The sequence below is a fragment of the Musca domestica genome, unplaced genomic scaffold, assembly GCF_030504385.1.
Source record: "Musca domestica strain aabys unplaced genomic scaffold, Musca_domestica.polishedcontigs.V.1.1 8, whole genome shotgun sequence".
NCBI classification, from domain to species: domain Eukaryota; kingdom Metazoa; phylum Arthropoda; class Insecta; order Diptera; family Muscidae; genus Musca; species Musca domestica.
The window spans coordinates 6,008,335-6,030,577 of record NW_026712409.1 but is presented as its reverse complement, the minus strand read 5'-3'; the positions used below and the strand labels follow the sequence as shown (position 1 = coordinate 6,030,577).

Below are 22,243 nucleotides of genomic sequence, written 5' to 3'. Positions count from 1 at the left end.
CTGATATCAGTCATTATTTGCATAATAAACCTGGAATCGGATTAAGGATATATATGGGAGCTATATCCAAATCTACGCCGATCTCAATAAAATTTCCAAGTATTTCCGAGCTCTATAAGACATCTGCAAAAATATCATTATTGTGGAGTGCATATTACGAATGTGACTTAAAGACAAATCGGATGAATCGATTTTCACCATATTTGATGTACATGCTTCTAGACTGAATTTGGTCGAATGTGCCAAAATGCAGGTCAATTGGTGCACAATTACCCCGAAATCGACTGAAGATATATATTTTAACTGACTATCACCAACTTTAATAGGGTTCGTCATTGAGCAAAACAAATATTGTTTGGAAAATTTCTGAATTGCTAAAGGCTTATGTTGTAAATACTTTCATATGGAAGACTCTGGACCCAAAGAATGCAAATTCGAGGCAAAAAAATATTTTATAAAAATTGTCAATAACAAATAAATTTTAAACGAAATTGCACCGTCTACATTTCACTTTGATTTTTGCTTATTAGAGGAACTGCAATGTATTTGATTCGCCTAAAGGCATGCTTCAAACATCGGTTTATGCTAAACCATGAGAAAAAAATTTTAGATTCCCCTACATAAAACAGGGGAATCTAAAAAAATTTGCTCATTTAGATCATGCCAATCAATAGATGGCGCTAAATTCATGTTATTGACAGTGTTGCCCACCAACCAGCAGAATGGATCAACATGCTCAAATTTTTGAGCCTGCATATCTTTAACAATGAGCACACTTTGGCCCAAAATGGGATCGTTAGGAATTTTTGCGAAACACCTTTTTTGAAGAAATGTATATATTGAAGAGAACACATTAACACCCCTGTAAAAATCAAGTAGGCCAAACTTCCCATTTTAAAAAGAAGAAATAAAATATTAAAACGTATTCGTTTTAATATGGGATTTAAAAAAAAATTAAAAAGCTCTCGTCCTTTTCCGAAAAGGGTATCCATAAACATTATTTTGTTAATTTTTACATTTAAATTCATTAGGAGTTCTGCTGATTGTGGCCACCCCAATAAATTCAAAATTTATCACAAATTGGTAAAATTAAATTGAAAAATTACGAGAAAAACTTTGAAAAATTTGGTCCTGCAAAATTCGCAAAATAAAATGATATGAAAAAATCGTTTATACTAAATTCCCCCTCATATACATACAATTTTGGCGAGATTCTGTAACAATTTCTATTCCTATCGTTATTTCTGACATTTTCGTTTGTATTTTTTCGTTACAAAAACCAAAAATACAAGGGGAAAAGCTTTATTGTGTTTGACACTCACAGAAAAAAAAAACATATTTTCAAAAAATATATTTTTTTTTGCCAATATTCCAAGCGAATGGAAAAAACAAATTATGCATAAAATATTAATTATAAATATATTTTTAATAAAACTACACCCTCTATTATTCGCTTTGATATCTGCTAATAAAAGGGTAAGATGAGAAATTTAATGCGCCTAAGAGCATGCTTCAAACTTTAATGTATATTGGTAACTTTTGCTGGGTGAAGGGCAACACTGGCAATAACAAGAAAATAGCGCCATCTATTTATTGGTATGATCCAAATAAGCCAATTTTTTTATTTCTCAAAAACTCAGGTTTTTTACACCAAAAACTGGATATTGATTGCACACTTTTGCCTTAAACTGGAAATAAGTGTTGTATATTGGCGAGAAAACACACACATTGTTGTAATTATTTAAAATTGCAATCTTTTATGTGGTCCGATTTCCAAAAATATATTAATTATTAGGGAGGTAATGCCCATCTTTAAACATTTGTGCAGAATGGTATTTTTATATATTTTTAGGTGCTTTCAATTCACAAAAGTGAGTTTTGAAGAATGTATTAAATAAAACAAAGGTTATAAGAAAAGGAACAAATATATATTTTATTATAAAATAAAAATTACAAAATTCATGAACAATGTATAACAATAGCAAAAAATAAATAAAATAAAATAAAAAAAATAAATAAAACAAATAAAAATCACATAAAATAAAAATTTAAAAAATGAGTTATGAGAAATATTAAAAAAATTAAAAAAGATATATAGATGAAAAAAATCATAAAATTTAACTTTGGGTGGCGTTTTATAGATTATATAAAAATATTTAGTTTTTTCTTTCTTTTTTATTATTTTCTTTTTTAATATAAAATAAAAAAAAAATAAAAATTACAAAATTCATGAACAATGTAATGTAAAAAAAACAAATAAAATAAAAAATAAATAAAACAAATAAAAATCAAACACAATAAAAATTTTAAAAAATTAATTATGAGAAAAATTTAACAAATTAAAAAAAACTGTATATGGATGAAAAAATTCATAACATTTAACTTTGGATGGAGTTTTATAGATTATATAACAATATTTCGTATTTTCCTTTCTTTTTTAAACTTACCAACAACATTGAATGTATATGATAAGGACATCTTTGGCTCGGTATTTATTTGACATTCATATATGCCAGAATCCCGCGGCTGTGGATATTTGATTTGTAATGTCCAATTGCCAGAGTTCTCAGGACGCAGAACCTTAAAATAATTAACATAAAAAGGGATTTTTTATTTTCAGTTCACAGAATATAAATGTCCCTCTATTTTAAAATTCCTTAAAATATCACATAAAAAATACAACTCACCTGAAACCTTTGATCAGATGTATAGGTGGTAGAACCTGCTGTTAGGATATGTAAATCACGTTTTCTTATCCAAGAAACCTAAAAATAAAGACAAAACAGAAAATGCGTTTTAAATATCAAAAATAATTGTTAATATGACTTTGAAAATATTTTATGCAGAAATAAAGAAAACCGACAAAAATCCCTTCATTTTAATTTCTTTGCTTTCTTAAAGATATCCCCCGTTGTATGTGTGTTTGCTTTGTTCACTTTTTTATGCGGGTCGAAGAGTTTTTTTTTTTTTTTTTGTTTCCTTCATAAAACAATCATCATAAACCGACAATATTTAGAGCAACAATGTCAGAAAAATGAAGAGAAGAAAAAAAAAAAACATAAGCAAATAAAACCTCCCAAAAAGGCAAAATACAATCCGAATATGCAAAATAATAAAAGTCATGAACATTAAAAGAATGTCAACGAAAAATGGCAAACAAGACGTTGTCGTAATATAATCATGCACACAATCGTACAGTCGTTGGTATTGGGAATTGGGACACGTGAAAAGAGAATTTAATTTATGAAAAAACAGCTTAGAAGATATTAGTTAATTTGTCGACAGATACATGAGGGTATACATCTATCGGTTTATGGCGATGTCTGTCCGTCTGTCTGTTTGCACGACAACTGTCGAAGGGAGTATCCCATTTGGTCTAAACTTGGTACATCGTAATATTTTTGTCAAACTTAGATCCAGTTCGGAGATGGGTAATATCGGCCCACTCCTTCTGGCACCTCTCCCAAAAAGGTCGAAATTTTTAAGAAAAATATTTTCTGTATAGAATGAGGAGCGATAATCCGATTTTGCTCCAACTTTGCAAATCCTTATATTTACGTCAGATCTAGGTCAGGTGCAAAAATGGATTATATCGGTCCTCTCCTTCTGGTACCTCCCCCACAAAATACAGAAATTTACAAGAAAATTATTTTCTGCACAGAAAGAGAGGGAATAGTCCGATTTTGCCCAAACTTTGCAAATCCTAATATTTACGTCAGTTCTAGGTCAGGTGCAAAAATAGATAACATCGGTCCACTCCATCAAGTACTTCCTTCACAAAGGGTCCAAATTTTGAATAAATAAACTCTTATAAAACGTGATGTAAGAGTCCGACTGTCTTTAAATTTCACACATCCCAATAATTTTATTAAACTAAGGTCTGGTGTTAAGATGGAATATATCGGTCCTCTTCTTCTTATACCTCCCCCACAAAAGGTCGAAATTTTCAAAAAATATATTTTCTGCACAGAAAGAGAAACGATAATCCGATTTTGCTCCAACTTTGCAAATCCTAATATTTGCGTCAGTGCTAGGTCAGGTGCGAAAATGGACCATATCGGTCCACTCCATCAAGTACCTCCGCCACAAAGGGTCGAAATTTTGAATAATTATAACTCTTATAAAATGTGATGTAATAATCCGATTGTCTTAAAATTTCGCACAACCCAATATTATTATCAACACAAGGTCTGGTGCCAAGGTGGAACACATCGGTCTACTCCTTCTGATACCTCCCCTACAAAGGGTTAAAGTTTTGAATAACCAAAACGTTAACGAAATCCGAAAAAAGCAATTCCATCAACGCAAAAAGAATTATAAAGGTGGTAGAGATCGGACTCTTTCTTCTGGTACCTCCCCACATACGGTTCAATCTTTTGATAAACAAGACGCTCAAAGAAAGGAATATAAATGGTGATATAAAAAAAAACTGCAACAAAGTAAAACGCCATAATTATTATTTATTTTTTTTAAATTTTATTGAATGAAAGCAAAAAATGCCGGAAATAGTATCAAATTTTAGAAAAAGTCTAGATTTGTTCGAATTGGTAACCTTTGGCACGAATTATGACCTTCAAACGTTTATCCTGACGCCACGGTCGATTAATACGAGCGGAGAGCAACCATCGGCTGTTATGGCGGTCCTTACCATCACCATGGCCGGCGCTTGAGTTCTGGTGGTCAACCGATGGTGCACATTTTCACCTGATCTCTTTGGCAAGTAAACACGATCATTTTAAACTACTGGACAACGAATGTTTTCTCATCGGAGACGGAGAAAACCAAATTCGGCAGTTCATCACTTTCGGCCAAGTGAAGTAACTATTTAGCTCTTTTGAGTCTATTTTCTTTCTATTGCGGTGTTAGTACTTGCACTTTTTGGAATTTCAATGGCTTTACCCCGAGCTCAATTTTCGAATGGAATTTGCCGAATGTAATATTGCGATATGTTCAGCTCACGAGTGATTTTTCGGCCGCTCCGACGCGAGTTTCGATCAAGTCGCTTCTTTACTTTCCGAACCATTTCTGCTGATGTTGCTATTTTCTTCCGTCCACTTCCTTGACGTCGGACTACGCTATCAGTATCACGGTAACGAGCGATGGTACGAGTCATAAAAGATTTATTCACATTTAAATGCTGGAGTGCTCTAATGATAGCCACTTGTGGTTTTCCAGCCAAAAATAAAGAAATCACACTATCACGCTCGAATTCCATCACGAATAATTTTTTTCCGGGAAAATTCTCACCAAAATGCTTTTGTACACTTGTAAACAATATAATGAGCTGTCACTGGAATAATTTTAACAGCTGTCGGACCAGTGGCTTTGAAATGACAGCAGTCTGAATTTGGTTGCAATTTTTTTTTCATCTCACCATGCAGTATGGAAAAAGGACTAAAGTTGCTCATTTTAGTATTAAGGATTGAACATACCAATAATAATTCCAGATTTTGAGCATTAAGAGACTTTCGTTTAAGTTTGTTAAAAATTTTAACCAAACACACGCGATTCAAATATGATTGATGCCACCTTGTGTACTGGTCTGAAAAATATCCAAATATCCCTCCGGATCAGCAAGAGAGCATCGTTTTCCAAAGGATTATTGTGTATCCAAAATGTTTTATGCTCATTAAAAATTGAGTAAAATAATTATTACCCCATTACTACATTTCTTTCCATTTTTGGTTCTCTGTTGGAATATTTTTTTATCTATTTCCAATTTGAACAGTAACCTAGCTCATAGGGCCATTGACGCTTCTAGAAGCTTTTGGAAACGTCCATGGCCCCACGGGCTGGGTTACTGTTTAAATTGGAAAAAAATAAAAAAAATATTCCAACAGAGAACCAAATATATATATACCTGACTTCTCAATTGCAAAGAAATCTTCTGCCGAAAAAATATAAAAATTATTTAAAAATTGAATTAAATAATTACTACGCCAGTACTACATTTCTTTCGATTTTGTCTTTTTTTTCATTGAAAATTTCGCATTTGCAAAAAAATCATACTTAAAAATATTTTTTTCATTTTCCATGTTGTACTATATTTCAGAGTATGCCCAAAATAACATCCCAAAACCTTCACCCAATGCTGTGGCTCTTGTTTAAATCCATATCCTGTCAGCTTTGCGTGTGTGGTATTAAGTCTTTCTTTCAATACTTTGGGTTTATGCTTAGGAATTTCCATAAAAATGAAAATAAATTCATTTCATTTTTCTTCGTCACTCTTGTGAAATGTTTGGTTGAAATGTTGCCTAAATATTGGCAAGGTTGGCTTTCTTTCCTTCCTCGTTCCACTACAACACCAACCAACCGCACTGACATGGGTGGCATACACATACATGCATACATTTCTTGTGAAATGTGGAAATTGTAAGCCGGCATAAATGTTGTGTGTGGGGTGGTATACAAATGTGTTGACAAGCAAGTCTCATGGGAGATTGTTAACTCGCCTTCCTTGGTGGTTGTCGTTTTTTTGCTCTCTCCTCCTTTTGTGGATGGTGTCACAATCAAATTGTTATTTTTCTTAAATTGGTTTTTATTTTTATGGTTGAAAGATTCATTTTTACTTTGTCATGCATATTCTTTGCTTTGCCTCGTTTTACTCTGCTTTGCCATTGTTCCTGTACTACAGCCTTGATCCTGTTTATGTACCACTTGGTGCTTTCCTGCGGGAGAAGGGTGGGGTTGTGTTTTCGTCTCATTTTGCTGATTGCGTGAAAATATTTTTATTTTATATCCCTTATAGTTATTTTGTTCTTGATTTGTAATTTTTATTGTTCCTCTTTCCGCCACTTCGTAGTAAGAAATGGGACTTACTCCCTCAAAAGACCCTCAACAAAACAAAGTTCAAGGTATAAATTCTCTGCTTATTTACACATTGTTTTTTATTTATTTAATGACTTTAGTTTCGTTTCTTTTGTTGTTATGGTCCAGTCATGGACAGAGGCAGCTATTTTCTGCCGTTGTCCCTGTGATACTTAATTTTAATTACAGTTTTCTTCATCGACAAAAAAGTGGAGGCCAACTTTTAAGTGTCCAACATCCACTATTGCTGATGACTGCGAAGATGCCACTTAAAGGTAAGGGAAGAATGAAAACATTTGAAAATTCTTGAAATTTCTCATTGGCTCAATGGGTTTTTAGGTATTCGACAACAAGGTCCTTTAGTCTTTTATTCATTCTTCTATAAGGATATTTCAAGACAACTTCTTTTTCTTTGGCATGCCTTGTTCTCTTCCTTTCGTAAACAGTTGGGCTGAATTGTGTCCTGGCGAAAATTGTCGTCTCTCACCCCTTAAATATCTTTTGTATTTTCTGCGTAACATTATTTGCCTGTCATCAATTTTGAAAATTTATAATAATTAATATTTAAGTAAATTATGATATTAATATTTTTAAATTAAAAAGTTTTCTAGGTGAAATTGTTTTCGAAGTACTGTTTGCGAAACTTCTCAGGTGTTTTATCTTCAGTTTTTGAAAACTTTGTTGCCAGACACTTTTAATGTTGTCGTGCAAAACATCTGGGATATTTATTATTGATCTCCTTTCCATGGAAATGCAAAAAAAGTTGAAATTAAATTTTTGAAAAAAAAAAAATAAAATTTTGTTTGAATAAGAAAATCAGAAAATGGTTAGGGTGGGAATTGAAATCTGAAATATTAAAGTTTTGAAAAACAAAAATTGTTGTTTGAAGAAGAAAATAAAAAAGGGATATGGTGGGAGTTGAAATCTGAAATATTAATACTGAATATATTTTAAAAAGTAAAAACTTGAAATTAAATTTTTGACAAAAAAAAAAAAATAAATAAATAAATAAAAAACAAAAAAATAAAATTATTCTTTGAATAAGAAAATGAGAAAACGGTTAGGGTGGGAATTTAAATCGGAAATATGAATTTAAAAAAATTTGTTGTTTGAAATAGAAAATCAAAAAGGGATATGGTGGGAATTGAAATGTGAAATAATAATACTGAATATATTTTTAAAATAATGAGCAACTTTTGCATTTATTTTTTTATCTTCAGCCAACCTTCACAAGAATATAAAAAGCCTAATTTTCCACATTTTATTTTTGTTTATAAAATTTATATATGTTGGAAATGTATACTCTAGCCTTACTCTTGAATTCCATTATGGCTACAGCGGGTATATTCTGTCAAAATGTGCTTCAGAACAATTTCAGACCCCGTGACTCTTTGGACGAAGTCCAATGCAGGACAGACCTGTTCATGTGTCTTTAAAGCTGGAGAACTATCGAAGCGGGCTATTAATTCTTTGATACCACCAATGGGATTCAGAACGGTTTTAGACCCTGTGAATTTTTGGGTGAAATTCTTTTAGGACATATGGATCTTATTAGACCCAAAATTTACACTTCGCAATATTTTTGTCAATCTTAAATAAATTTCGTAGATGAACCACTCCTTCTGGAACCTCCCAAAGATTTCAAAATTTATAAAAAAATATATAAATCTCATATACAGGGTGAGTTGAAAAAACTGCAATCAACATCAGACTGCTGTCATTTCTCAGCCACTCGTGCGACAGCTGTTAAAATTATTCCAGTGACAGTTCATTATATTATTTAAAAACGTACAGATAAAGTTTGATGAGAATTTTCCACAAAAAAAGTTATTGGTAATGGTAGTTGAGCGTGATAGTGTGATTTCTTTATATTTGACTGAAAAAACACAAGTGGCTATCTTTAGAGCACTCCAGCATTTAAATGTGAATAAATGTTTGTGTCTCGTACCATCGCTCGTTACTGTGATACTGGTAGCGTAGCCCGACGTCAAGGAAGTGGACGGAAGAAAACAGCAACATCAGCAGAAATGGCTCGAAAAGTAAAGAAACGACTTGATCGAAACCCGGATCGCAGTGGCCGAAAAATGGCTCGTGACATGAACATATCGCAATATTCCTTTCGGCAAATATTGAAAAATAAGCTCGGGGTAAAGCCATTGAAATACCAAACAGTGCAAGAACTTACATCGCAACATAAAGAAAATAGACTCAAAAGAGCTAAAGAGTTGCTTCGCTTGGCCGAAAGTGGTGAACTGCCGAATTTGGTATCTCCGATGAGAAAATATTCGTTGCTGAGCAGTTTGTAAACAAACAAAATTATCATGTTTACTTGCCAAAGAGGTTAGCTGAAAATGTTCAGCTTTGGGTGGCCACTAGAACTGAAGCGCCGGCCATGGTGATGGTGTGAGCCGCCATGGCAGACGATGGTCGTTCTCCGCTCGTATTAATCGACCGTGGCATCAGAATAAATGCCGAAATTTAACGCGAAAATATTCTGGAGGGTGTATTAAAGCCTTGGACACGCAAACATTTTGTCCGCAGACCTTGGACATTCCAACAGGACTCAGCACCATCGCACTCAGCACGCGTCACCTAATAATTTTGACAAAATGAGGTTCCTCGCTTCATTTCCAGCGCACAATGGCCACCAAAATATCCGGAAACCAATCCGTTGGACTTTTGTGTCTGGAATATTTTGGAAAGCAAGGTTGGTACTAAAAAATACCAAACTGTTGATTACCTGAAGCAAGCGCTTCGCCGGGAATGGGCCAAAATACAGCGGAGCAACATTCGGGCAGCGTGTGACGGTTTCATTAGCCGTTTGGAGGCCATAAGTCTTGCCAAGATTGACCAATTCGATCAAATCTAAACTTATTCTAAAATTTGATGCTATTTCCGACATTTTTTGCTTTCATTCAATACAAAATAAAAAACGAGTAAGAAATTATGGCGTTTGACTTTGTTGTAGATTTTTTATCTCGCCCTGTAATAGGGTTAAAGCAACATTTCTTATTATTTCGTATTTCTATCTACCAAAAATATTCTTTAATAAATCTACTAATCTTGATAAATGTTTCAAAAAAACCAAAAAAAAATTTTTTGGTCCTATGAGTCATTGTAGATTTGTCGTATTCAATAATTTTTTTTAATACTAAAGGACATTTTGAGACTAAAAGGTCTTCTATACATTGAAGACCTCCACCAAGTCTTCTACCTATAGAAGATCCCTAAAAGACTTCTATATGTAGCAGACCTTCAAAGGTCTTCTATCTATAAAATTTCCCTCAAAGGCCTTCTATCTGCGGAATACCTCCAAAGGTTATTTATTCATTGAGGAGCTCCAAAAATCCTTTAAAGGTCCTCAGCTTACAGAAGGCCTCATAAGCTTGTTTTTTCTCGATTCAAACAATGAAAATTGAAATATTTTTAAAAATCTGTGTTTTCAATTCATTCGATTTAAAAATAAGCGTTTCTCTCGCCTATTTTTAATGAAACTATCTCCCTTACACCCCACAATGACGACAGTCTAATAAAAAAAAATATATTTTCAGCCAATGGAGCGTATGATTAATGCCAATAGCTCATACGCCACAATGCCACAGTCCTGGCCTTAGGAATATTTATTTATACACACAGCAGACAACAAAAATCAATAACGTAGCCCTTAAAAAATAAAATATTGAGATTTCTGTTGATATTTATATAAAATTATTACAACATTATTGAAAACCCCTCGAGGTTTTTTCTCATTGAGAAAAAAGGACAAACAAACAAATATTTTCACAGTTTGCCAGACAGATTTTATTTACATTCACCCCCAGAAACGGCTATGATTTAAGGGCTTTTGGGATCGCCCCCGAAATTTGACTTAAATCACGTAAAACGTTAAAATAAAAAGCACTCAAGCATGATGAACATTTTTGATTTATTCAGCTAAGGTTGCTGCGAGTATATTTTAAGATGAAATTTTAATTTTGCAATAAAAACCCATCAGGAGAGAATATTAGGGTAGGATTTTTGAATTAATGTAAGGTTAGCCTTTAGATAATTTAGGGGGAAATTTACAACCCTCAATGCCATAATTTCTCTAAAAAAATTGTAATAATAACTAATTACCCACCTGTGGTTATTAATTATGAACGGATGTTTATTCACATCTTCAGCTCTTCATTTTCCCTTGAAAGCTTCAGAATTTATAACCCTTCTAACAATAAGCCATTATGAATGTTAAACCCCTAATAAAAAAATCCCTTTTGAAAGTAGACCATTGAGTTACTGCTTTATTCAAATACAGTAGACTGGAAGAAAATACTTCATTGTTTTAGCAACCTAATTACTTAATGACCTTTTAATGGAAACATTTTAGGGATTTTATATTTCCATTTTCCTTCTTATTTTACGGGGTTGCTTTGGATAAATAATATACATAAAAGTATTTGTTGTCAAATTCTCCCTTTTTTGTGTTGTTTTCTAAGAATATTTCTATGTTTATTCTCCTTGAACTTGTTTTGGCAAAAATTACTATTATTTCATCAGCTTATCCAGCATTACATAATTGTTGTTATTCTTTTGCGACATAATAACAAAATTAGGATCGACGCATACTTAACATAATTCTTGTTAATCAATATTTTGGAAATTGTGAATAAATCCAGTAATAGAGCCTTATGTTACAACTGTAGAAAAGTATAAGCTGAAGATTGGGGCTACAAACAAAATAATCATAATGTACTATGATCCTTTTAATGGATCAAGATGCAAGGTGACCATTGTTATGAAGAAGATCTCTATGACGATTTCTGTAGCAAGTTTGAAATATGTAGTGAATAGAGAACTATTTTCTGCCGACTTCTTCCTCTTAGAGCCCCAAATCCTATAACAAATTAAATTCATTGTTGCCGTAAATCTTCATAACTGACCTGTATAAAAATTATATTTTTCATAAGTGCGAGAAGATTTTTGTTTTCAGCTTTCCAAAAATTGAAGAACGTTTCTTGCCCTCAATAAACGTTGAAGAATGTTTTATTTTTTAATACAATGGGTGTCCATGCGTCTGTACAGGGTGAGATGAAAAAACTGCAACCGACTTCAGCCTGCTGTCATTTCTAAGCCACTTGTCCGATAGCTGTTAAAATTATTACAGTGACAGTTCATTATATTGTTTAGAAGCGTACAAAAGCATTTTGGTCAGAATTTTCCAAAAAAAAAGTTATTCGTGATGGAATTCAAGCCCGAAAGTGTGATTTCTTTATATTTGCCTGGAAAACCACAAGTGGCTATCGTTAGAGCTCTCCAGCATTTAAATGTGAATAATTCTTTTGTGTCTCGTGCCCGTGATACTGGTAGCGTAGCCCGAGGAGAAGAAAGTGGACAGAAAAAACAGCAACATCAGCAGAAATGGTTAGAAAAGTAAAGAAGCGATTTGAAAGAAACCCGCGTCGCTGTGGCCGAAAAATGGCTCGTGAGCTGAACATATCGCAATATTCCATTCGGCAAATATTGAGAAATGAGCCGGGGTAAAGCCATTGAAATTCCAAAAACTGCAAGAACTTACACCGCAACGCAAAGAAAATATACTCAAAAGAGCTAAAGAGTTGCTTCGCTTGGCCGAAAGTGGTGAACTGCCGAATTTGATTTTCTCCGACGATAAATCATTCCTTACTTGCCAAAGAGGTCAGCTGAAAGTGTGCATCTTCGGTTAGCTACCAGAACTCAAGCGCCGACCATGGTGATGGGCTGGGCTGTCATAACAGCCGAGGGTCGCTCTCTGCTCGTATTAATCGACCGTGGAATCACAATAAATACCGAATGCGGTATTTATGCGCCACCCAAGAATGGTTACAAAATGAGGTTCCTCGCTTCATTTCCAGCGCACAATGGCCACCAAAATCTCCGGAATACCAATCCTTTGGACTATTGTGTCTGGAGTATTTTGGAAAGCAAAGTTGGCATTAAAAAATACCAAAGTGTCGATCACCTCAAGCAAAATGAGGTTCCTCGCTTCATTTCCAGCTCACAATGGCCACCAAAATATCCGGAATACCAATCCGTTGGACTTTTGTGTCTGGAGTGTTTTGGAAAGCAAGGTTGGCACAACAACATACCAAAGTGTCGATCACCTCAAGCAAGCGCTTTGCCGGTAATGGGCCAAAATACCGCAGAACAACATTCGGGCAGCGTGTGACTGTTTCATTGACCATTCGATGGCCATAATTCATGCCATAGGTGACCAATTCCAACAAATCTATACTTATTCTAAAATTTGATGATACTTCCAACATTTTTTTCGCATTCAATAAAATTAAAAAAAATGCAAAAATTATGGCGTTTGACTTTGTTGCAGTTTTTCTTATCACGCCCTGTACAGACTTTTTTTCGAGAACTATTTTTTATACCATTTTCGCACATGCTCTAACAAAAACTAATATGTTATGAATTTATAGTACATTTTAAATTTTACCGCAGTTTTTCGCCATGATGCGGGGAGGTACAAAAAGGAGTGGGTCATTATTGCCTTTTTTCGAGCCCGATCTAAGTCTTTTGTTAATATTACAATGTGTCTTGTTTTAAATAGATCGGCTATTTTCAACGCTCTATATTAGAATTGCGGTTGGGATACCTTTGAGAGGTAGACAGATATCACAAGGAGGGATGGGCTTACGGACAATGCTCCAAATGCCCCAAATCAGATTTCGTCCAAAGTGGACAAGGGTCTAAAACCCATATTTCAATGAAGTACATTTTGACCGTATCAAATGGAGTATACCATATATATAGCCATAAAGCTGAGGATATTTCTGCAATATTTTCTATTTCTTGCAATTTTAAATTTTAAGATAATAAAACAATCCAAATGCTTCTTAAGTTTGTGGTTACAAAAACAAATACTACACTTGTCTTGTCTTTATACCCTGATCCTATAGCTTTCAATACATTCGTATCATAAAAAAAGACATTAAAAATTAATTTATCTTTGAAAACAACCAACCGGCTTTGAAAAGGTATACACAAGGAAAAGAAAAATAAAAAAAACCAAAGAATGAAAAATAAATCCTTAAAACCAAATAAATAAACAAATCTCGTGTCAAAATGCCTGTCTGTGGGACTAACACAAACAAGAGCTGATATGAAAAACAATAACAAACCGAAAAAAACATAAATAAATAAAAAGTGGCCAAGGGGTTTTCCTACCCTCAACAAAAATTGATGACTAAAGTAGACTGGGATTTGGAATGGATTTCCTTAAAAAAAAAAAGAGAAAAAATGTATTGATATGGACATCATCCATAACTACAAATCGTTCTTTCATTCATTCATTCGCACATATCCTCTTAAAAGTAATAAATTTTGGTTGGGGGATTTTCTCGTCAAGTATGTATGGGTCAGGGGGAGACCAATGCTGTTCATCACATGCCTAGCTGCTAAGCGATTACCTGATAGAGTATTTATGTTTTCTGCGGCTTATTTGTGGTCAAGGGGAGGAAGTTTTCGTTTGCTATTAATATTATTTCCTACGTATGAGATTTATTGGGAATGAGATACAAAACTAGAACTTATGGGCTTGAAGTAAAAAAAAAAAAATAGAAATCACATCATTTCTAAAGCAATGGGCCAATGTAGAGGAAATTGTAATCTTCCAATTTCCCAAAAAGTCGATGAGAACTCAAAAACTGTAATTGCGGCAAATTGGAAACATGAATGAAATATTGATTACTAATTTACAACTTTATCTCTTCAAAATTCATAAAAACAAACACAAAATTTCACAAGGGCTAAATTTTAAGTTTTGGCATTTGTAACCCTTCTCAGAATGGTAAACCAACACATTTCATTTAGTAATTCATAAAAATTGGAAGTTTCTAATTTTCGAAATCTTTATAACCTTCAAGATTCACATTAAAAACTTTAATTTTAATTATTTAATAGCTAATGACGTTTAGAGGAACCCCAAAGACTTGTATTATTAAAATGAATTTTCGCTAAACAGTCTTATTGGCCATGGCTGCAATCACCTGAAATCCAACCTCAATCCGCCTGGGGGAAAACGGAATTGTTTTAGAGTTCTCCTTTTTTTTGGTTTAGTCATTTTTGTTGTTGCTGTTTCGAATGCTTAGCTTGCCATGTTGTTTTTAACCCATTTCAGGTGTTATTTTTGTTAAAATGAAACTTTTGCAGTCTATTGTCGAATATTTTTTTTTGTTTTTGGCATCCGTTGTATTGTTTTGTATATGTCGTTTGTATCCGTTTTCTATACTCCAGAGCCTGAGAACGGAGAACAGCGGTACATTTTAAATGCCTTTATTGTTAAATTATTCATTAAAAACCAAAAGTGAAACTTCTTTGCTTTCGGAAATCCCACAAAACTCTAAACAAATGCTTCGGTGGTGAAAAGAGAAAGAGTTGTTTGTTAGGGTGTACCCTAAGAAAATGGAATTACGGGTTAGAAAGCATAAGTCTAAGATATATATCCTGAGCCTATGTTTTTAAAAAATCTTAAAAAACCTACGTTTTTTTTATGAAATGTTTGTCTAAAAATGTCATAATTCATGTAAAAATATTCACAAAAAATCCAAGATATTGTAAAAAAGTATTCTTAAATATTAAAACTAAAAACTAAAAAAATTAAAAATCTATGATTTTTGTAAAAAAAAAATTAAAAATCTACTATTTTTTGTAAAAAGAATTCATAAAAAACACACAATTTTTGTATAAACAATAAAAAAAATCACGAAATTGTAAAAAAAAATTAAATTTCTGTTATTTTTTAAAAAAAAATCTTTTAAAAACGACTATATTTAAAAAAAATACTAAAAAATGTGATTTCTGTGAAAATAATATAAAAAACTACAATTTTTAACTTTAAAAAATCCACAAGTTTTTTAAAAAAAAAAACAAAAATATTAAAATAAAATAAACAAAAATGCAAAAATTTTGTATAATTATCTTTAAAAAATTCCACAAAAAAAACACTTAAACGAATACACGATTTTTTTAAAAACAATTTAAAATCCACTACTCCATAATAAAAATACAAAAAAATCCAGAAAATGTGTATAAAGATCTTTAAAAAAAAATCTAGGAAAAAGGATTCTTAAAAGAACCCACGATTAATGTAAAGAAAATGAAGAAAAAATCGATTATTTATATAGCCGCAAATTAATTAATTTAAGGCCCATCAGTTTTATTAATAATATTGAAAAATTCACTTTTCTTTGCCAGGATATCTTTGAAAAACATAAAAAAATGATTCATGGCTGGGCAGTCCTCTAAGGAAAGTGCGATTTGTGGCTAGTCCCTGAAAGTCTATAAAAATTTTAAACAAATGTTCTTAGGAGAATTCGCTTGTTTTATTCGAAATATTTTACCTCTTTTGGGCGGATAAGCACCTCTAAATTCGGCAGAAATAAAAGGATCTACGAAGTTTGGGAAACTCAGGAAAATCAATATTTATTAGATTTTCAACATTTTCTCCATTTTTAGTGAAGTATCAGAACCAATGACACCGATTTCACATTAAACTTTGTGGGGGATATTCGAGAAGGAGTGGGACAATATTTTTGTCCTGACCTAAGCTAGACATAAATGTTCCACAAAGTTCGGATAATATCGATTGATCGATTATTTTCCATTTTTTTCCATTTATTGGCTTTAAAAAGTTAAACTCTTGTGGGATGTGTACGAGAAGGAGGAGTCCGATAATGTAATTTTTGAATAGGATTTTGGCGTGACAGAAATAAAACAATGTGTGAAGTCTGGATTATATCTGGCTATAGTAAAAGTATGGTGAGGTGCCAAATTAGTTTGAAGGAATAAGGCTGGAATCCTGAAATTTGAGGTCTCTGCTGGTAACCAATATCTGGTGGTAATTTTGCAAATACTTGTGGAATACCACAAATGGCTATCGTTAGAGCACTTCAGCATTAAATGTAAATAAATATCTTGTGTCTCGTACCATCGCTCGTTACCTTGATACGGGTAACGTAGCCCGACGTCAAGGAAGTGGGCGGAAGAAAATAGCAACATCAGCAGAAATGGTTCGAAAAGTAAAGAAGCGACTTGATCGAAACTCGCGTCGCAGTGGTTGAAAAATGGTTCGTGAGCTGAACATATCGCAATATTCCATTCGGCAAATATTGAAAAATGAGCTCGGGGTAAAGCCATTGAAATTCCAAAAAGAGCCAGAACTTACACCGCAAAAGAAAGAAAATAGACTCAAAAGAGCTAACGAGTTGCTTCGCTTGGCCGAAAGTGGTGAACTCCCGAATTTGGTTTCCTCCGATGATATCGTATTCATTGTCCAGCAGTTTGTAAACTACCAAAATGATCGTGTTTACTTACCAAAGAGGTCAGCTGGAAATGTGCACCCTCGGTTGGCCACCAGAAGTCAAGCGCCGCCCATGATGATGGTGTGGGCCGTATTAATCGACCGTGGCATCAGAATAAATGCCGAATATTATCACGGAAATATTCTGGAGGTAGTATTAAAGCCTTGGGCACGAAAACATTTTGGCCTTGGACATTCCAACAGGACTCAGCAGCATCGCACCCCCAATAATTGCTAAAAAATTAGATTCCTCGCTTCATTTCCAGCGCACAATGGCCACTAAAATCTCCGGATACCAATCCGGTGGACTATTGTGTGTGGAGTATTTTATAAATATATATAATTTTGGTAGCTGATCTTATGTCGTATTCCTTCAGAGTTGGGCTTATTCAAGTATTTTCAACTCTCAATTAAAAATTTTCGAAATATTGTATTTCATTTGTTAAGTTCTTATTTCGTGCCATCATAATATTCAAACATATATCTATGTATAGATATCTCAAACAACAAAATTCACACCCTGTTGCTGGCCATGGAACTCCTGGAAATACCATGCATTGTTTTATGCTGAAATCTCGGGTGTTTCATAGACATTTTTTGCTATCGGTATGTATATAACATTGCCTCTCCCCAACTAAAACAAAAGCTGTCTTTGAAGTTAGACTCTGGTGGCTATATGTGTCAGTGTGTGTTTGCGTCTGTGTGTGTGTATTTCTTCGTTTAGTTCCTCCTCTAAAAACTAAACTAAATGTTTTGATAATGCACTATGGGAGTAAACAAATTGCAATACATTTTTAACTGCTTTCGTAATTCTAAATTCAATATGGAAAAGTGGTAGCAAAACAAAAGCAGGAGCAGCCACAATAACCGCAATGAAAGTAGTGAAAAGTTTGTTTTAAAAGATTTCCTTCTTGGCCCATGGAGAGACAGACGGGGAACCGAGAGAGGGGCAGACACTCTTACACACAGGGAAAACAATTACTAAGCCAAAGGATAAAAGGAAATTTCAACAATGACAACACAAACAAACAACAGCGATTGCCATTGCTATAAACCAAACAATACGATCTCTCTTCTGTTCTTCTTGGTTTCATTGTGGTCCATCTCGGGAGGGCCACTGTGGGATTTGATTTTCCAAGAAATGGGAGTTGATGATGTACACAAAAGTGAAAGAGATTTCTACACAAAACCATATCCTATTTACACTTTAGAATGGCCAATTTGTTAAGTATTTATTTGCTTGAAATAACAAAAATAACAACAAACACTTTCCCATGCATTAAATAGAAATGTTAAATATATAGAAGGATAGAGGCTCGTAGAAACAGGAGCATTATGAATGGGAATGGGTAAAACGTTTTACCAGCTGTTCACAAGTGAAAAATTCTAAATAAATGAATGGAAACGGTTGGTGAAACTTTGGGAAAGAATATAAATATCAGAGAAGGGTAGTCGAAGGTTGTGCCGAAAGAGATAATTTACAGAGAATAATAGCGGATAAGAAGTTTTCCAAAACAGATGTAGTTGGGAATAGGTCTTATACAGGTCAAATTTTAAATACTGTTTCCAAATGAATGCCTACTTGACACAGGTCAAATTTTAAATACTGTTTCCAAATGAATGCCTACTTGACAAAAGGCTACCCAGTGTTTTTAAAAGGGTGGAATGAGTGCGGAAGGTCAAAACTTTCACTTAATTTATTTTTTTTTTTAATTTAATTCCAAAAAAAGGTTTTTTCGAATAAGAAAAACTATTCCTAATTATTTGCAAATATACAGGGTGCGATGAAAAAACTGCACCCACTTCAGACTGCTGTCATTTGAAAGCCACTCGTCCTGCTAAAATTATTCCAGTGACAGCTCAATATATTGTTAACAAGCATACAAAAGCATTGTGGTAAGAATTTTCCAGAAAAAAATTACTCGTGATGGAATTCAAGCGTGATAGTGTAATTTCTTTATATTTGACATCAGCAGAAATGGTTCGAAAAGTAAAGAAGCGACTTCATCCATTCAGCAAATATTGAAAAATGAGCTCGGGGTAATGCCATTGAAATTCCAAAAAGTGCAAGAATTTACACCGCAACAGAAAGAAAATAGACTTAAAAGAGCTAAGGACTTGCTTCGCTTGGCCGAAAGTGGTGAGCTACCAAATTTAGTTTTCTCCGATGAGAAAATATTCGTTGTCCAGCTGTTTGTAAACAAACAAAATGATCGTGTTTACTTGCCAAAGAGGTCAGCTGAAAATGTGCACCTTCGGTTGGCCACCAGAACTCAAGCGCCGGCCATGGTGAAGGTGTGGGCGCCATAAAAGTCGATGGTCGTTCTCCGCTCGTATTAATCGAACGTGGCTTCAGAATAAATGCCAAATATTACCGAAAATATTGTGGAGGATGTATAAAAGCCTTGGGCACGCAAACATTTTGGCGGCAGAACGCCACCCAAGAGTGGTTACAAAATGAGGTTCCTCGCTTCATTTCCAGCGCACAATGGCCACCAAAATTTTTGGATGTCAAATTTTGTGGATACCAATCCGTTGGACTATTGTGTCTTGGGTATTTTGGAAAGCTAGGCTGGCACTAAAAAATACCAAAGTGTCAAGCAAGCGCTTCGCCGGGAATTGGCCAAAATATCGTAGAGCAACATTCGGGCAGCATGTGACAGTTTCATTGTCCGTTTGAAGGCCATAATTCGCGCCAAAGGTGACCAATACTAACAAATCTAAATTTATTCTAAAATTTGGTGATATTTCCGACATTTATTGCTTTCATTCAATAAAATTAGAAAAAAATTAAAAAACTATGGCTTTTGACTTTGTTACAGTTTTTTATCTCACCCTGTATGTTTCATCCGATGTAGTATTTTACTCCTTCATATCCGTAAAACACTCATCACAACAACAATATTTTGGTATCAACTATCAGATGCAGCATATAGCTCCGATACATATCTTCATCCGATTTTACGTTTGTTGTGCCTAAAAAGTGTAATATCAGCTCAAATAGAATGGATTTTAATGAATATCGGTTCAGACACAAATGTCTCCGTCAAAATTAGTAGAATACAATAAAAACCTGCCATCTATTAGTTCCTTTCAGCTTTAAATTATATCTGATTTAACGTTCATAGTTGGTATATTTTAATTCTTATAAATTCTCTATAAAAACATTTATTTTTCACATGTAGCTCTATTATATAGGCACAGTGGTGGCCTTACTTTACTGGTTGATAAATTATTTTTTAGAATATTTTGACTTGCTGCGATCCTTCTTAAAATGGGGGTTAAGCATATTTTAAAAGAAAGACAAAAAATACCCTTTGGTAACTCACTTGAAAGCTAAAATGTCGACCAAAATTATCCTTGTATTGTTCCGTAATATGGAAGAAGACACTATATACCTAAAATGCAAGGATTCGGTGGAATCTTCATTCGAAAATTTAAAACAATTCTGGAAAAGGGGCGATGAGGTATCTGTCCCCTCTAATTAAGTAATTTTGCAATGTAAACTTTAAACAAGTTAAAAAAGCTGTAAGTTTGAATACCCTCCACCATTTGGTACAAATTTAACAATTTTCAGAAAAATAAGATCCGTTGAAAATTCTGTTAAAATCTTCAAAATACCTAATGTAGCCGTATATTAGAGTCTTTACGACGACGTGGACCTGCATAGGTAACTTTTGTCACAAGCTATTACAATATTCAAATGCGAAACTTTAAAAAAAATCTGTTTATAATGTAGCTAAAATCAGCAAAATACCGAATATAGAGAGGTACCATGGTGGTTATAAAAGGTGGATCTTCACAGATAATTTTCCGTCATTACGAACTTCAAATGCGAAATTTGAAACAATTCCGGTAAAAAATGTCGCTAGAATCATCAAAATACCGCATATCGGGAGGTACCGTTGTATGGGGACGTGGACCTACATGGCCCATTTTCAATACCAAAAGTCCAGCAGACATAGCACACATTAGAGTAAAATTTTATCAACCTACTTCATTTCGTTCGGAAGCTAGAGTGATTTATACCCTCCATACTATGGTGGAGTTTTTCTTGTACGGAAACGCTGTTTAAGAAAAAAATGTTAAACAATATTACAATGTAGTATTATATAGTGCTATATCCAAGCTTAGGGAACACAACTAAAATTAATCCTTCAAAAATCATAATTTCATATTTCATCAGACAGACCTCTTTTTTTAAAAAAAGGCAAAGTTTGACAAGTGTCATTGCAACTGTTATACTTTGGCATATTTTTATGTTTGGAAATAAAATTAGTTGAATTTTTCTTTGTAAAAAAAAATTAAAATAAATATATACAAATGGAGAACGAAGCAGTAACCGATGGTAATGTCTTCAAAATTAAGATTTAAGACTCGTAATGCAGTCAACATTGATTTTCCCTTTGTCACAGATGTCCAGTATTCGGCGGAAACCCCAGAAAATTTAGTTTCAAAATCTCACAGACCGGTTCAACAAGACGCCACAGCTGCAAATTCTGTAGAAGTGGAAAATACTGGTCCGGATTTAAATCCTGGGAGCTCCAGGCAAATGTGCCCTACTGAGAAAAAATCCATATCAAATGAGACGATTCAAATTCCAGTAATGCCTGAACAAAATTTGCAATCTATGTCACTGCAGTCTATTCCCTCCTATGTTTGTAGGATATGTCATAACTGTGAAAATCCAGATAAGTATGTAACAATTTATTGCAGAGAATTTTAAGGGGGGCTAATTTCAGTATGCCCGGTTGATATATATTTTCTTATGAAAGGAGGATTATAGTTGTCACAGATTTTAGTTAGCCTAAAGGGTACTGAGTGAAGTAGCTACAAACCGTCAGAGATGAAAATAATTTATAGACAGCCTATGCCTTATGTAGCGGAAGTCCGTAATCAGTAGATGACGAGAAAGGCATTACGCAGGTTGAGATAAAAAATGCAACAAAGTCGAAAGCCATAATTTTTACATTTTTTTTTAATTTTATTGAATGAAAGCAGAAAAATGTCGGAGATACCATAAAATTTTAGAATAAGTTTGGATTTGTTCGAATTGGTCACCTTTGGCACGAATTATGGCCTTCAAACGGCCAAATGCTCTACGGTATTTTG

The 22,243-nt window shown here is 33.7% G+C and overlaps 1 protein-coding gene across 1 annotated transcript in view; it reads right to left on the bottom strand.

The window, feature by feature from the left end:
- Nucleotides 1-22,243, bottom strand: part of LOC101894838 (uncharacterized) — a 375,018-nt gene that overhangs the window by 72,090 nt on the left and 280,685 nt on the right. The window contains exons 4-5 of the mRNA XM_059130884.1: nt 2,688-2,765; nt 2,448-2,580 (exon numbers count right to left, since the gene is read on the bottom strand). Of these exons, the coding sequence (XP_058986867.1) occupies nt 2,448-2,580; nt 2,688-2,765 (211 nt within the window). The remainder of the gene's footprint in view (nt 1-2,447; nt 2,581-2,687; nt 2,766-22,243) is intronic.